This window comes from Syngnathoides biaculeatus, chromosome 11 (genome assembly GCF_019802595.1).
Source record: "Syngnathoides biaculeatus isolate LvHL_M chromosome 11, ASM1980259v1, whole genome shotgun sequence".
NCBI lineage: Eukaryota > Metazoa > Chordata > Actinopteri > Syngnathiformes > Syngnathidae > Syngnathoides > Syngnathoides biaculeatus.
The window spans coordinates 13310964-13327673 of record NC_084650.1 but is presented as its reverse complement, the minus strand read 5'-3'; the positions used below and the strand labels follow the sequence as shown (position 1 = coordinate 13327673).

The 16710-nt window shown below is 44.4% G+C and overlaps 1 protein-coding gene across 4 annotated transcripts; it reads left to right on the top strand.

Moving 5' to 3' along the window:
• The first annotated feature begins 12 nt into the window (after positions 1-12).
• Positions 13-16562, top strand: elp1 (elongator acetyltransferase complex subunit 1). Of its 4 annotated transcripts, none has more exons than XM_061835221.1 (35): positions 13-130; positions 824-993; positions 1129-1281; positions 1355-1436; positions 1580-1660; positions 1738-1823; positions 2730-2920; positions 3030-3153; positions 3230-3323; positions 3395-3625; positions 3687-3857; positions 4169-4247; positions 4333-4485; positions 4581-4797; positions 4874-4927; positions 4994-5099; positions 5912-6027; positions 6100-6173; positions 6261-6339; positions 7245-7324; positions 7411-7554; positions 8273-8358; positions 8467-8615; positions 8748-8871; positions 8946-9043; positions 9141-9173; positions 9210-9342; positions 10886-10947; positions 11026-11088; positions 12658-12718; positions 12829-12945; positions 13023-13122; positions 14278-14629; positions 15846-15921; positions 16389-16562. In XM_061835221.1, the coding sequence occupies exons 2-35, from the start codon at positions 844-846 to the stop codon at positions 16454-16456; spliced, it is 3987 nt and encodes a 1328-aa protein (XP_061691205.1). In that variant the 5' UTR covers positions 13-130; positions 824-843; the 3' UTR covers positions 16457-16562. The 4 variants fall into 4 exon arrangements, with proteins under 4 accessions (XP_061691205.1, XP_061691206.1, XP_061691203.1 ...); XM_061835222.1 differs by having other exon boundaries at positions 9141-9342; positions 14278-14405; positions 14478-14629; positions 16389-16561; XM_061835220.1 differs by adding an exon at positions 293-357 and having other exon boundaries at positions 18-130; positions 9141-9342.
• The last annotated feature ends 148 nt before the right edge of the window (positions 16563-16710 follow it).

Below are 16710 nucleotides of genomic sequence, written 5' to 3'. Positions count from 1 at the left end.
CCAGGGGGCGACATTGAGCTGAGATTTAAGATGTGACGTCAAGGGTGAAAGGTTACGAGGTTGACGTCGCGACATGTGTAGTTGATGTTGCACTCCAACAACCGCAAACTCCAAGAAAGCGCACCTGCCGGTGAGTTCTGATTTTATTCCATTTTATGAAAATTTTGTTGCTATTTGGTCGTCGTTTTGGGAGGGAAAGGCTCGCGATTAGCAGCAAGTTAGCAGCAGAGTTCCATTTTCGGACACGGCGTGTCAAGTAAATCTTCCATCTTCCGTACAATTCCTCTCTCAGGTCGCGAGCGTGCTGGAGTTTATCCCGGCTGACTTCTGGCGAACGACAGGCTCAATTGCTCGCCAGTAAGTCGCAAGGCACATGAAGACACGGACAAACTCCAGCACTCGCATTCACAGCGTCACTAAGTGGGAATTGATCCCGCACCAAAGTGAAGGGACTGTGTGAAGTCATCGACAAAAAAAAAATGCCTCTATTATAATTTGGGAAATGTGACTAATCAATTGGTGAAAATTAAAATCGAACATAAATAATCAAGGTGTTGTCTCTTCTCAACCATTGCTTTAGCAAGGTTTTTGCTAATGTTTGTATTTGCTTCAATACACAGAAAAAGCGACAAGTGTTAGCATCTTCAGTTCCATTTAAAAAAAAAAAAAAAAACTTTTGAGGAAATTATAATGGAAAATAGACCATTCCAATTCCAGTTGCTAAATGAATACTTTGTTTACACAAACATTCAAATGTGTGTGCCATTATATGCAGTTTTCATTGTTTAGAATCATAACATCTTGATTTCCTTTTTTTGTGCAGGTGTCGTGTCCTGAGTCGCAATGAGGAACTTAAAGCTGCTGAAGAGCCGGCACAGTTCAGAGCTTCGGGGTCCAGGCTCGCCGCAATGCTTGTCGGTCCGCGTCGACCCTGGCACGGTACTGATAGCCTCCCAGCACTCCATCGCAGAATTCAACCCTCACACCGGACAGGTATCGGATTCATTCAAGTTTCCCATACCATTAAATCACAAGGGTGACGGGATTCAGAAAACCAATCACAGTAAATACACTTCAGTGACTAATGGCTGCATTTTAATTGATTTGATGGCTTTTCTCCGGTCGTAGGTGGTAAGCGAGGGCTCGCTGACTGCGGACGGTTACCTCCCGGCGGACGGCAGCGGATGCGTGGTCGGGCTGCAGGACCTGGCGGAGGTCGAGTCCGCGTGCTTGGCCACGGCCGGCGGTGATGTCGTCATCTTTGACCTCAACACGGGACAGGTGTGTTTCTCTGGTTTATTTTCGCCAGCGCGTCGGGCGTGAAACGGATGTTGAACTTCTCGTGTCCGGGCAGTTGGAGTGCGTCGGGAGCGTGGACAGCGGGCTGACCGCCATGAGCTGGAGTCCTGATGAAGAGCTCGTTGTTTTCACCACCGGTCAGCCGTTCGAAAAATGTGTTTTCTGTTTGTGTTGAAATGCGTGTGTCGCGTCTGGGTCTGGAAGTGATCGCCTGCAATAAATTTGGGTTTCGTTACTCTAAAGAGCAAAAAGTTAAAAAGTCGTATTTTGGTCCTCACAGGTCAGGAAACCGTCATCATGATGACCAAAAGCTTTGAGCCCATCACAGAGTTTGCGATTCATCAGGATGGCTTTGGGGAAGGTACAGCACATCATTTGTGAATTAAGAATAAATGGCATCCGAAAGATTGTATATTAAAATATTCTCGTACGTGGCAGGGAAGTTCATCACAGTGGGCTGGGGCAAGAAGGAAACGCAATTTCACGGCTCAGAAGGAAAAGAGGCCGCGCAGAAGAAGGCTCAGGTTTGTCAGTCTGGAATAAAATGATACATCCATCCATTTTCTTAGCCGCTTATCCTCACAAGGGTCGCGGGGAGCGCTGGAGCCAATCCCAGCTGTCAACGGGCAGGAGGAGAGGTACACCCTGAACTGGTCGCCAGCCAGTCGCAGGGCACATGGAGACAAACGGCCGCAATCACACTTGGGGCCAATTTAGAGTGTCAGAATTAATGTTGCAGGTTTTTGGGATGTGGGAGGAAAGCGGAGTCCCCAGAGGAAACCCACGCAGGCACGGGGAGAACATGCAAAATCCACACAGGCAGGGCCGGGATCGAACCCGGATCCTCAGAACTGTGAGGCCAACGCTTTACCAGCTGACACAGCGTGATGTTGCAGTCCTTTACTTTTTGCACATTTATTGTTACAGCCTTACTTACCTCTTGCAAATAAAGTAATTCTTCCTTAAAAAATATGCACTTTATATTGTCTGTAATGACATTTTTGAGAGCCGCCTCACAGTTCTGACAACTGGGGGTTCAAATCTCAGCCCCGCCTGTGTGGAGTTTGCACGTTCTCCCCATGCCTACCTGGGTTTTCTCCCGGCCCTTCGGTTTCCTCCCACACCCCAAAAACGTGCATTAGTTGGAGACTCAAAATTGCCCGTAGGTGTGATTTGTGAGCGTGACTCTTGTCTGTCTCCATATGCCCTGCGATTGGCTGGCGACCAGTTCAGGGTGTACCCCGCCTCCTGCCTGTTGACAGCAGGGATAGGCTCCAGCACTCCTCGCAACCCTTTTGAGGATGAGCGGGCTAAGAAAATGGATGGATGGATGGATGTCTTACCTGGCTGGATGTATAAAAGTTTAACGAACAAATGAATCAACTGAATTGTAGACCTCGAAGGCTGTATTGTCTCTGTACTGCATGCAGAACGTGAAGCCAGCGGCGGAGTGGGACGACCGCCGGCCCCGGGTCACCTGGCGAGGGGACGGACAGCTCTTTGCCGTCGGTGCCATCTGCCCGCAGACGGGGGCCCGCAAGGTGCGGGTGTGGAACAGGGAGGGGGTCCTGCAGGCCACCAGCGAGCCCGTCGATGGACTGGAGCAAGCGCTGTCCTGGAAGTTTGTACTTCTTTTTTTATTTATGATTCAAGATTGATATTATTTCCAGGAGTGTGGAAATTCCTGTGCAATAATGCAGAAGTGGAAAAAAAACAAATTCATGTTTCAGACCCTCCGGCAGCCTGATGGCGAGCACGCAACGCCATCCCAACAAGCAGAGCGTCGTCTTCATGGAGAAGAACGGCCTACTGCACGGAGACTTCACCCTGCCCCTGAGAAAAGACCAGGCCAAGGCACTTGCATCTTAAATATATTATTCTGTGCTTCTGAGGATAAGCGTGATCTCTCCTGCCCCCCCCCCCCAATCAGGTGAAGGAGCTTCTGTGGAGCAACGACTCCAAGGTACTGGCTGTCTGGTTTGAGGATTTAACAGGGGGCCAAGATGGTCGCGTCAACACTTGCGGTGAGTCCAGTCCACTTATTATATTTCCGACACACCTCAGACACGAACGTTATCCCGTCTCCCAACTGCAGTACAGCTGTGGACGGTCGGAAACTACCACTGGTACCTCAAGCAGAGTCTGGATTTCGGCACAGACCCAAGTCAGGCTCCGGCGTGCATCTGCTGGGACCCCGAACAGCCCCTGCGACTGCATCTGGTCACCCGTGGCTGGACCTACCTGGCCTATGACTGGGGCTGGACGACAGAAAGGAGCCAGCGGACGGACGCCTTGGACAACGCCAACGTAGCCGTGATCGACGGAGGTGAGGATCAAAGGAAGGCCGTGAATTAAAATGATAATCTACATAATCAATCCCCCTCCAGACAAGATCCTGGTGACCTGCTTCAGGCAAAACATTGTTCCTCCACCCATGTGCTCCTTTGAACTCCAGCTCAGCTCACCTGTCAATCAGGTGACCTTCCTCTGTCAACCTCAGCGGACCAATCAGCTGGCAGCACTCACCGCTAATGGAAGCATAGCCGTTTACCACCAAGGTGGGTCTCCAAAATCATTATCAAACAAATTCTTCATGAATTGCTATAGCATGGAAGAAGTTCAGTTTTTTTCCCCCACAGAATTGAACTGATTTGACTTCAAAGGTAAATGATAGTGGACCTAGCACAAATGCTTGTGGAACACCACCGCTAATATCCACACTATGTAGCAGAGGTTTAAACAAGCTTGAAAATATTCAACTTAATAATGTGCTTAAATTTGACTTTTTCTAAGAAAATAACATCAAGCACAACACTTTGTGGAACTTTGGCACAAATGCTAACGTTGCTCACATCTTTGGGTTGAGCAGATTCTGGAGGAGAACCCGACAAAGGAGCAAATGGTTTCAGAACCGTGACCCGTCCCCTGGTCCTCCAGAAAACGTTGAGGTAACAAAAACCGCCGGTCGCTATCAACGTACCCGCGAAAGTGCTAATCCATCTTTTTAAAGTTGAACTTTTTTTGTCTTTGCAGTGTCGCCTTTCCCCAGGAGGTGCCGCTGTCCCTGCGACATCTGCTGTGGCTCCAGGACGATCTTTTCGTGGCCGTCGGCTCGGGTCCGGTGCCGACCTCTTCTGCCCTGTTGGTGCTGCGTCCGAGCCAGGACAGCGACGCGCTCTCCGTCAGGTATCCAATGAGAAGATGGATGACGGGCAAAATTATTCGTTAGCGGGATCGTGACTTGATTTTTCCTTTTTTTTTTTTTTTTTTTGTTGCTGCAGATATCGGCTGGAAGTGGACGGTGTCGTGATCGGCTTGGTCTGCTGCTGTAGCACGCGGTCGTTGGCCCTGCAGCTGGAGGACGGACGCATCAGGAAAATCACATTTTCTGTAGATTGTGCCGAGCTCTCTTTGGAGGAGTGGCGCGACTCCAGCGGGTGCCTCGTCAATTTCCCTACGCCCTGCCCTCAGATGGCGCTCTGCAGTGTGGATGGCCAGGTAAAAATAAAATAAACGGAAACGGACAAGAACAAACTTCAGCTAGAATTTTAAAACAACTCTGACTTTATCTCAGGCGTGTGTGCTGGGCCTGACTGACAGATCTCACCTTTTCGCCGCAGATGTGGAGGTAAGCTGCCATTTCGCTTTCGTCGGCTGACACTTCATTTGACGCTCTTCTTCTTCTCCCCCTCAGCTTTCCCCCAACGTGTCGTCCTTCGCCGTGTGCGACGACTTCCTGGTAGTCACCACGCACTCGCACACGTGCCGCTGCCTTCGACTGAGCGCGCTCGGGCCTACAGGTACCCTTCGCCCGGACTGCTCTTTTTCTTTCGCTAAGCCTGTAACGAAGAGTAGACTGGGGAATGAATTGATTCTCTGTTTCCGTGGTTCAAAGTCTCTCCCCGCCGTTCTGCGCTCCTTGGACTATTTGTTCGAAAACCGAATCAACCGCAGCGAGAGTTATGTTATTTCCGTTTTTTTTTTTTTTTTTTCGGGCGTTCGTTCGAAGTGACAATAACAAAGCGCGCCGTGGGTGAGTCAGCTGGTTGGGCTGCGCGCGTTCTGTTATTTCCGCGTTTCTTTCCGGCGGGTGGGAATTTACAACACAGCAGGTCGTGGGTCAGCTGGTCTGGCCGCGCGCATTCTGTTATTTCCGGGTTTTGCCGGGGCATTCGAGTACGGCTTTTCATTTGAAAACCAAGACGCTCGAAAACCGATAAATAGTAATTTCGCCACAGGGGGGGTGGGGGTGTGTGTGTGTGTGTGTGTGAGAGAGAGAGAGAGAGATTCAACTGGTGTATAATGCAGCAAGAATTTTAAAATCCGATGATGTGGTCCAAAGAAATCGAGATTTCTTTGTGTTAGGGGAACGTTTTTTTTTTTTTTTTTTTTTTTTTTTTTTGTGATACCAACCATAGAAAATTGGATCAAAAAATGCCTTTAAATTAGAGTATAACTGCATTATTTCTCAACACATCTCCGTGAGGCTGTGGCGTCATCTGCTACCGGAGGAACTATTGAAATCTAACATCTATTTTTGCGAAGAAATGAGGGATTTTATTTCACCCAGCAACAACAAGAGCGATATGAAAATGAAACTTCCCCCTCGCAGGGCTGCAGGCAGCCTTGGCCCAGGACGGCGGGCAGAATGACGAGACCCTGCGGCGAGTGGAGCGGGGGTCCCGCGTGGTCACAGTGGTGCCGCAAGACATGCGAGTGGTCCTACAGGTGAGCTCCGAAACGCCCACCAACTGCCGGTTGGCCGTCACCTGCAGATGTTCACCCCTTTTGTGTGGGTAGATGCCGCGTGGGAATTTGGAGGCGGTCCACCATCGAGCTCTGGTGCTGGCTCAGCTCAGGCAGTGGCTTGATGAGTGAGTAGAACGCGGGCCGGCAGTCCAATAGGGCCGACGTACAGGAGTCAAAGATTCATTCGTTTACTGCTGTGGTTTGTTTCGCAGTTTGAGGTTCGGGGAAGCTTTCGAGTGTATGAGGAAGCTGCGCATCAACCTCAACCTTCTTTACGACCACAACCCAAAGGTAGCGCACAAAGTCCTCTTCTTGTGGATTACTACTTGAGGGAAGTTTTAAAATGACAATGGTCTGGTACCAGAATTTTTTTAAACATTTTTTTATTTTCCCTTGTCCGATAAAGTTTGCATTGTTTTTAAACAAATTAAAACCAATACTCCTGGTCAATTACAAAGAAAGAGGGGGGGGGGGGGGGGGGGTTTGAAAAGTTTGTCTCCTGCGCTATTAAACCTTAAATGAAAAATAAATTAAGATTTTTAAAGGAAAAGAATCATAATTTTTATTTAAAATTATCAGAACAAAAATGGCTTTTACAAATAATAAAATAATAATATACTAATACAATACAATAATACAATAATAAAAATAGAAACTATTTTGTTTTCTTTGGATCAAATATAGATTAAAAAGAAATTATATATATTTTTCCTCCTAATGAAAGAGTGAAACAATATATTGTAATGAAATGTATAAAAAAAATTCTGGTTGAATCAAAGTTAAATAAAAAAATGAATGCAAACAGATTAGAAATAGAATAAATTACTTGTAGTTTTTCAAATTAAAAATGCCTTTTTTTTTCTTCAGGGCTGAAAAACTTTAAATTACATATTTTAAAACATTCAAGTTTTTCTTCAGCACAAATAAAGTTGAAGGATTGAAAATGTAATAAAAATAGAAGAAAAGAATAATTTGGAATTATTTTCAGTTCAAATGAAAATTTATTATAACGAGAAAATATATAATTTAAAAAAAACCAAATTAAAGTATTTCTCCTGCCACTATAAAGGTTAAGTAAATGTGGAGTTATGATGGCCTTTACTTTTGGTGAAAGGCCTATTTTTTTTTTTTTTTTTTTTTTTTTTAAATTTAAATTTTTTCAACTTCTGTTGTCCACGCCCATGTGCTGGCTTCAGGCGTTCCTGGAAAACACGTCCACGTTTCTGACGCAGCTCGATTCCATCAACAGCATCAACCTGTTCCTCACAGAGCTCAGGTCAGTCCACGATTGTCACGTGAAGACCGCCTGCGATGAGTTAATTTCAGTTTTGAACAATGGACCATCCCTCACCCCCTCACCAGGGAGGAGGACACCACCAGTAGCATGTACCCCCGCCCCGAAGGACGCCCGCAGCCTTCGCAGCGGCCCCCCGTCTCCGGTTGCAAGAAGGTGGACTTGGTGTGCGACGCTCTTCGCGGCGTCATGGAGGCCACAGATCCCAACAAGTCAGTGACAAGCTTCCATTAGACTCTTTTGCTTATTAAAAAAGGGATGGGGAAAGAAAAAAAAATGCAATTTAATAAAAAAAAAAAAAAAATGTCTGTCCAGGAGACTTAAGATTTGTTTTGTTTTAATGTATTTTTATATACATTTTTTCATCTAAATTTGTTTGCTATTTTCATTGCCACAGTTTTTTTTTCAAACAGAAAGCTACATTTCTATTTTAACCTTTATAAGGTCCCTTCATTTTTATTGTAAACACTTTTTTTATTTTTAATCCATTTTTATTATGAATTAATATATGAATTATTTTTTGTATTATAACTTAACGATTTAAAGTTTAAATGATGTTTTCATCATGAAAATAAATTAAACAGAAAGAAACCTAAAAACATTATTCCCTTTGAAATAAAATTAACTTAATATTTTATGAATTTAAACACAATGTTGAGTTTTTCTTGTGCTTAAGCAAAAGAAATAATAGTAATGAAATTGATTTTGAACCAATTTGTAGTTTTTCTTGAGGTGATGTAAAACTTTAATACAATAATACAGCAATTTTTACAATAAGTCTGACCTACTAGACCCTGCTGAAAATATGTATTTCTCCTCGGAGAAGAGGTCTGTCTTTGTGCCAATGGATTTTATATTATTTGAATAAAAATGTACTTCAGATTTTTCCACAAATGAAATACTCACAAATTCAATTGCGTCTGCTTTCAGGTTCTTTCTGTCCATCCTGACGGCGCACGTGAAGAAGACAACGCCCGAGCTGGAGATCGCCCTGCAAAAAGTCCACACGCTTCGGGGTTAGCGACACACTTTTGGGGAAAACTCTGATGTCCTGCACCGCTTTAGTCCACTAAACGCAAAATACCGGAAGCCGCTCTAAGCAACTTTGGCTACGCCGTTGACAGTGAATCCTCCCGATGGGGACGGCGGCGTGAACGCCGAGGAGGCGCTGAAGTACCTCCTCTTCCTCGTCAACGTCAACGATCTGTACGACCACTCGCTGGGGACGTACGACTTCGACTTGGTGCTCATGGTGGCGGAGAAATCGCAAAAGGTGCCAAAGACGTGCGAGTGCGGAAGGTTGTTTGTCGATCTTGCCCAGTGATTGGGATGAGCGGTTTGGAAAATGGACGGATCGGTATTTGTCGGTGGCTGCCTTGAATATTTTTCTCACTTTTGCGTGCAGGACCCCAAAGAGTACCTCCCGTTCCTGAACATGCTGAAGGGCTTGGAAACCCACTACCAGCGTTACACCATCGACAAACACCTGAAACGTTACGGCAAGGCGCTGGTCCACCTCAGCAAGTCTGGTAGGCCTCCATTTTGTCTCACTTTGAAATGTGGGCGAAAAAGTACTCGACGCGTACACACCTTTTCGTTTTAGGAGAGGAGCATTTCCCTGAAGTCTTGCAGCTTGTGAAGGAGCAGAAACTGTACGCCCAAGCGCTGCGTCTTTACCCGGCCGACGGCGCTCACTACAAGGTACGCCACATTTCCCCCCCGGGGGCCCGCTCGGTTTTTGCTCAGAACTGCTTTTGACGTGTGTGTGTGTGTGTGTGTGTGTGTCCCCCCGCCCAAGGCGCTGAGCCGCGCCTACGCCAAGCACCTGCTGGATCAGCAGCAGGCGGAGCAGGCCGGCCTGCTGCTGTGGAGATGCGGCGAACTGGACGGCGCCCTGCAGGCCTTCGTCGCCGCCACCAGCTGGAGGAACGCCGTCTGCGTGGCGCAGCAGATCCAGATGGCCGACGACCAGCTCGCCCTGCTGGCCCGAGAGTTGGCAGGTGACCGCTGGCCGCTTTGTCGGTGTGACGATCTGAGCGCTCCCCCGTGCTGAAAAGTCTCCTTGTGATGAATGCGCATGCGTTACTAACGGGGGAACTCTGGGTACGTAGCAGGCGCTTACTGGGAAATCCCTCTGGTCTCATAGTTCCCCTTCTTCTACATCGAGGGAGCTAACGTACGTTATACGTATACATTATATCATAACACTAACCTAACCTTAAAACAAAAGATATACACACATATGTACGTTCGCTGTGTTTGTCTTTCGGAGACGTCCATAGCGAACACGAACACTCGGCGACAAGTTGTCGAATGGCACACGTTGTGAAGCATGGATGCGGATGTTTCAGACTGGGCTGAAATTTACAAAATATACGCGCATGCGCATTAATCACAAGGAGACTTTTCACCACCGGGAGCACTCAGACCTTCACACAGGTTTGCAAACTGGGGTCACCGGATTGCAAGATGCATCATTTGCAATTTTTATATCATGTACCCTTAACGGGACAAGCCGAAAGAAACTTACTTTATCCTGGATATAAAATGTCTACGCAATCCTGTTCGTGGATCAGGTTTTTGTGGTATACAATAAGATAGTAAAAGTTTTGAAATGTTTTCACTTGCACAGTTAATGTGAACTTGTGAAGTACAAATGAACAACTGCGATAATGTGGTTGAACAATTGTACGCCACGCGCCCTCTTCGAAAATTTTGCGCACCTGATCATAGGCCTCACCCAGTACATTTGTGAAGGAAATACCATTCGGTACATACATAAGCCGCAACTGCCCACATTGAAACACGAGATATTTACAAAGAAAGACGGTACACAGAAAGAGTTTTTAAAGTTTTAATACCTTAGCTCAGCTCAGCTCAGGTTAACATAGCAACAACACGGTAGCATGAACAGGGCTGGTTTAAAAAAACAAAAAAAAACATACTTAAATCACTGAGACGTGGCAGTAACACACCAGCGACACGCTAGCACAGCACAAACAGGGCCAATTAAAAAAAAAAAAAAAAACATACTGGTAAAAATCACTGAGACACGGCAGTAACACAGCAGCAACATGCTAACAGGGCCGGTTAAAAAAAAAAAACAACAACATACCGGTAAAAATCACTGAGACATGGCAGTAACACAGCAGCAACATGCTAGCACACCGCAAACAGGACCGGTTGGAAAAAAAAAAGCCAACAACAACATACCAGTAAAAGTCACTTCCTCGGCAGATATATTCCACTGGTCTCACTTTTACCTTTTCCGCTCGAGTGCCCCCTTGCGGCCGTTAGAAAAAAATGCACAAATTAGTCGTATCACCGCATAAACGGCAGGGTTGAAAGCATGTGGGGGGGGAAAAAATTGGTGTTTATAGGCCGGAAATTACAATAATGTGGCTGTGTTCAGAATTAACCTTCAATCTTCTACTAGAAAGTAGAAAAAACTTGACATAGCACAGCAACCGGCCAAGGCGAGGTCCGTGTCAACATCTCCACGGTATCGACCAGCTGCTTAGCGACTTCATATTTTTCTGTCAGGGAAGCTGAACGAACAGCGACGCTACACGGAAGCAGCCGTGCTGCTGGACCAGTACGCTAAAGTAGGTGCTTCACACAAAGCACATCTTTGCTACCAATAATTGTACAGATTGTTCACTGCGGTTTCCGTGGCTCTGCAGGACTGCGAGGAGGCCATTTTGGCGCTGATCTCCGGCGGGGCTTGGGAGGAGGCGCTACGACTGGTTGGTGGAAAACAAATCAAGTGCACAAACGCACTTTGCGTTCACAATCATGGCAGTGGCAAAAAAAAAAAAAAATGCTAATTCCTTATCCGTGCAAATGCAGCACTGAACGAATATATTTGGTCCCACAAGCGCTGCGCGGAGATCACCGGCTATCGAGCTCGTGCACCTACGTCATCAAATCACGTCACTGGCCGGAAGCGCCGGTCAAACACGGAAATCCGACTTATAGCACGACGCCCAGAGTTTTGTCCAATACCGTCAAACGTTTGGAAGATGATAATAAACGAAGGTACGTGGAAAAATGAGAGACACTTGGCACAGAGGACCCATACTGTATTTAATGGCAAAGTCGATGTTTTCCCCGATAAGAAATTGGACCGTTAACCTGTTTCCGCTTGTCTTGGACTACTGGATCTGGTGAGGAAGTCGTCGAGATTTACGCGGAGGAGTTTGAAAGCGTAGAAAAGTCCCAACTCATACAAATGCTTCGTTGCCTGATCTGTTCTCAATCAAGAATAAATCCCACATTGTGATGGAGCCACGCCGATTTTTTTCAATACAAATACCAATATTTTAAATAAATGACGCCTGGTTTTACACAAACCCGCATTCATTAACTACGATTGGAGGAAAAAACAAGCGATTGGCTCCTCGTACACGGAAGCGCGTTGCGGCCCCACGTTAAACTTCAGTAAACCTCTCTGTGACAGATGTTTTTTTTTTTTTTTTTTTTAAAAATATGCATTGTTCTCAAATGAGTCCAATGCGTACGTTTAAAAAAAAAAAAAAGAAAAGAAACAGCTGGGATAGGCTTCAGCCCCCGTATATGGAAGCGCGTTGCGGCCACATGTTAACCGACGTCAACCTCTGTATGACTGACTTTGTTTTCTTTTTTAATTCTTTAAATTAATTTAAAAAAAAATGTCTTTCGGCGAGAGGTTTACCAAAGATGAACATGTAGCCGCAACACGCTTCCGTGTAGATTGGAGATTACTTTTTTTTTTTAATTTTTTTTTTTATAATAAACGCAACTTAGCATTATAAATACTTCTTGTGAATTTGAGATTGAGAAGAATAATTCTGACCTGAAATGAAGCGATGGCTACACGGGCACGTGTGTATTTTGGTTGGGCACCATCCATCACGTTTAATTCCCGAAATACATAGATTTTTTTTTTTTTTTCTGGTCTTTTCATCTGTTATGCTATAGAATAAATCTATTTGAATATCTGTCTCGTCTGTCGTGACAACCAAGGGCAGAACAAGTCTCGGGCATTGTGAATATTCTCCTCCGGCTCAATGCCGAGCAGCTCTTTTCCACCTGCAATATGGCGCCGTGGAAATGGTGACGTCACGTGCACGAGCTCTGTAGGATCACATTCCCCAATTCATAATTCATTCACATGAATTTCACTTGTCGGCACCATTCCCGACAACCGCTTCCCGCCTGCGTTGCGTTGCTTCAACCCCACTGCCGGCGTCGTGAACGCAGCCGTGCAGTGCTGACGTTTGTCCCGGTTCAGTTTCCTTCTGCTGTTAGTTAACTGAGGTTGTCGCGTGCTCGAGATTCACGCGCACGACAGGGCTGACATCACGGAGACGGACTTGAAACCCGCCCTGGTTGAAGGTAACTTTAAGAACCTGTTTTGTCTCCAACTTCTTTTTCCAAAAAGTGAACCCTTCAATCTAACATTTTTTTTTGTTTGTTTGTTTTTGTTTTTCCTCTTCTGACACCAGCGGCCAGCACGCAGACGTTCCTGGTGGAGACGCAGGCGGCCGCGTTCGCACGCCACCGCACGCGTCTCGCGGTGGTGCGTCAGCGGAAGGAGGACAAGGCCCGGAGCAACGTGGCGGGTGAGGACGGGGGGGGGGTGGGGGGGACATTGGCGTGAGGAGTCGCCACGGTAACAAAGGCCACGTCCCCCTTGCAGAAGACGACGGGCCGGACTGCGCCGACGCCGAGCTTTACTCTGAGGCCAGCGGCGTCGTGAGCGCCTCCAAGTACTCGCAAAGCAACTCGCGTGTCTCCTCGTAAGATGTGTGCACTCACACACACACACACGCACATTAAATCCATTTTTTGATGTGGTTAAATCTGCACTGTGATTTAAGTGCGCATTGATGCTGTTGAATATGATGGCTGTCCAAAGTGTCTCTCGTTAATTTAAAAAAAAAAAAAAAAATTCTGGTTAAATGAATGGGTAAATACAAAATCAGTATTGAAAATGTTTTAAATTAAAAGATTAAAAGGGAAGGAAAATAATTATGGGTAAATCCATAATTGACAATTTTCAACAATAATTCCCCAGGGGAAAAAAAATGCAGTGAAAAATATATACACAATTCAATTGAAATTATAATAATAATACATTTTACTATTAAATTTATTTGCATTAATTCTAAAAGAAATGATTGATTGAGGGATTTAAATGGAAAATAATTCAATATCTAATAAAATTGTATAATTTTTTTTCCAATCAAAACATTTCAAGCTACAACGGTCCTTTTTAATTGACCTTGCATTAAAATAATTTTAAACTTTTATTGAAATTGTAGTATTTAAATCCACATTTTACTAATTTAATTATCATTCAACATGTAATATAAATGGAGAGATTTGTTCATTTATAAGTGCTTGATGAAAAATCTCGTACTTTATGACACTGATGAAACAAATATAAACAATGGTGGACCAAGATCTTATTTTTATTTTTTCCCCCTTTCATTTTATGGGTTGAGGCGGGTCGGCTGGTAAAGCATTGGCCTCCCAGTTCTGAGGACCCGGGTTCGATCCCGGCGCCGCCCGTGTGGAGTTTGCATGTTCTCCCCCGTGGCCTGCGTGGCTTTTCTCCGGTCACTCCAGTCCCAAAAACGTGCGAGATTAATTGGACACTGTAAATTGCCCCAAGGTGTGATTGTCTCTATGTGCCCTGCGATTGGCTGGCGACCAGTTCAGGGTGCACCCCGCCTCCTGCCCGGCGACCCTTGTGAGGATAAGCGGCAAAGAAGATGGATTTATGGTTGGAGAACATTGCATATAAAAACATTTTCAATTGAATGAAATGTTAACTGCTGTCCCCCCCCCCCAAAAAAAAAATCTAAATCTAAAATTTGATCCATATCGTGCTGGACAGTCCGGACGGAATCTCTCATGAAATGTTTAAAAAGCGTCTCGCCGCGACACAGGAGGTCTTCAAAGAACCGCCGCAAGGCCGAGAGGAAGAAGCTCAGCCTGAAGGAAGGAAACCCCGCCGAGGAGCAGGCGCTCACGTACGCCCTCGGAGAGATCGTCACCTCCGTGGACAAGACGAGAGGTGAGCGTTCACTTGCGTCCGCTCGAGGCGCCGGCGTCACGTTTGCGGACGTCGGTCGGTGTTTTTCCGCAGAGGAGGTCGCGGCGCTGCTCAAGGCTCTGGCGCTGTTCCGCTTGGACAAGCAAGCCGAGGAGCTGCAGGGCGTCTTTGACGACGCCCTGCGCGCCATGGAGGGGGCCGTCCCGGAAGTGTGGCCGCGGGGCACGCCGAGCAGCCGCGCGCCGGTAAGTTTTTAGAATTCTCCCCCCCCCCCCCCCCCCCCAAAAAAAAAAAAAAAGAAAAGTCTGGAATCATAACTAAAAATGATATTCCTTCGGATTGCATGATGGATGCAGAAAACCTTAAAAATTTGTATCATTTAAATTTTATACAAAATCTTAAATGACATTTTCCTCTATATTTTAAAATTGCATGGATATTTTCAATATAAGATTAAATGCGAATATGAACTTTACATGAACACAAAATGGTTTTGCTTCTGAATAACCCTTGCAGCAAACATTTTTTAAATTATCAGTGACAATATTTTAAATGTTTTCTTATTAAATTTTGAATATACAAATAGAAGAGATTCATGTAAATAAGTGTAATGTTTTATTTGTAATTCATTGTAAACGGCACAACTATTAATGTAACTAAACTTTAGTCAGCGGTTTTTTTTTTCATTTTAAAATGTTTTTTATATTTAAAAAAAAATCTTGACTTTAAAAAAGGAAATTTGAACTTGTTTTCTTTTCCAATTGTATTTAAAAAAATAATAAAATGGTTTTGTTTGTGAATAACCCTTGGTGCAAGCCTTTTTTTAAATAATCAGTGACAATATTTTTAATGTTTTCTTATTAAATTTTGAATATACAAATTGAAGAGATTCATGTACATAAGTGAAATGTTTTATTTGTAATTCATTGTAAATAGCACAGCTATTGATGTAACTAAACTTTAGTCATTTTTTTTTATTATAAAATGTTTTTTTATATTTAAAAAAAATTAATCTGACTTTAAAAAAGGAAATTCGAACTAGTTTTCTTTTATAATTGTATTTAAAATAAAATCAAAATATCAAATTCAGAACCCCTTGTTGTCCATTTTTAAGTTTTTTTTTTTTTTTAATGCAAAAAAGCAAAGCATTCAAACCAAAATATGATGAATCGCTTTTCTTACATTGAAAATGCAACACAAAATGCTTTGCAGAGATAAATGGACAATTTAAAAAAAAAAAAAAATCACCTCTTTAATCTCCATTTAAAAATGCAAACACACTAAAAAAAAAAAAAAAAACACCCACACACCCCCCATAGTGCTGAGACAAAACCTTTGGCCTTTAAAGAGTCTAATAGTCTCCAAAAATGGAAATTCCGTAATTGATTTTAATATTTCCGGCTGAAAAAAAGACAAAGAAAATGGAAACAAATGTGACTTTGCGTGGTCGCTCCGTTTCAGATGACCGGACCAAATTCAACGGCAAACAGCATCACGGCGTCCTTTCAGCAGCAGACGGCGCCGATGTCACAACAAGGTCAGCGAGTCTCACGTCATCGCTCGACGGGTAGTGCTCCCCCCTGGCTGTGACGCGGGGGTTTACAATTAAGTTCCGCCAATCCAAATTCATGAAAGGAACGTGTATTATAATGTCATTTTCAAATGTCAATCAATAGTCCATTCATCCACCAATTTTCTTGGCCGCTTATCCTCACGAGGGTCGCGAGAAGTGCTGGAGCCTATCCCAGCTGTCTACCGGCAGGAGGCAATTTAGAGCGTCCAATTAATGTTGCACGTTTTTGGGATGTGGGAGAAAACCAGAGAAAGTCCACGCAAAACTCCACACAGGCGGGGCCGGGATCGAACCTGGGTCCTCAGAACTGTGAGGCCATCGCTTTACCAGCTTATTCCACCGTGCTACCCTTAACAAAATAACTTTTTTTTTTTTTTTAAATCAAAAGAAACTCAAATGTTTTTTTTTTTTTTCAAATTTTGTCCTTCCAGATATTGAGATTTCAACTCCGCCTACGATGAGAAGCGCCGTCAAGTGGAAGCTGGACCTTTTAAACTAGTTCCTCTCTTTTTTTTTTTTTTTTTCTTTTTGTTTGAATGTGTAAGACAATACAAATGATGTAAATAATAAAGTTATACTTCCACCAAACCTTCATCCAGACACAACTTATGTGTCCAAAAGTTAATGAAGTGGCCAGTCACAGCTCGCGCAGCCGACGTTTTAATACAAAGAAAAATGTTTTGGAAAAGAAATCCAGATCCAGGCATTCAGTGGGTAAGCAAATGTTGAAAGACATTTATTATTATTATTATT

What these genes read in the sequence shown, in the direction of transcription:
- elp1 (XM_061835220.1), top strand. Translation starts at nt 844, where the DNA reads ATGAGGAACTTAAAGCTGCTGAAGAGCCGGCACAGTTCAGAGCTTCGG. An exon ending in CCGACGGCGCTCACTACAAG is followed by an intron (nt 9,044 to 9,140) that starts GTACGCCACATT and finishes CCCCCGCCCAAG; the next exon opens with GCGCTGAGCCGCGCCTACGC. An exon ending in GGGAGGAGGCGCTACGACTG is followed by an intron (nt 11,089 to 12,657) that starts GTTGGTGGAAAA and finishes CGCGTGCTCGAG; the next exon opens with ATTCACGCGCACGACAGGGC.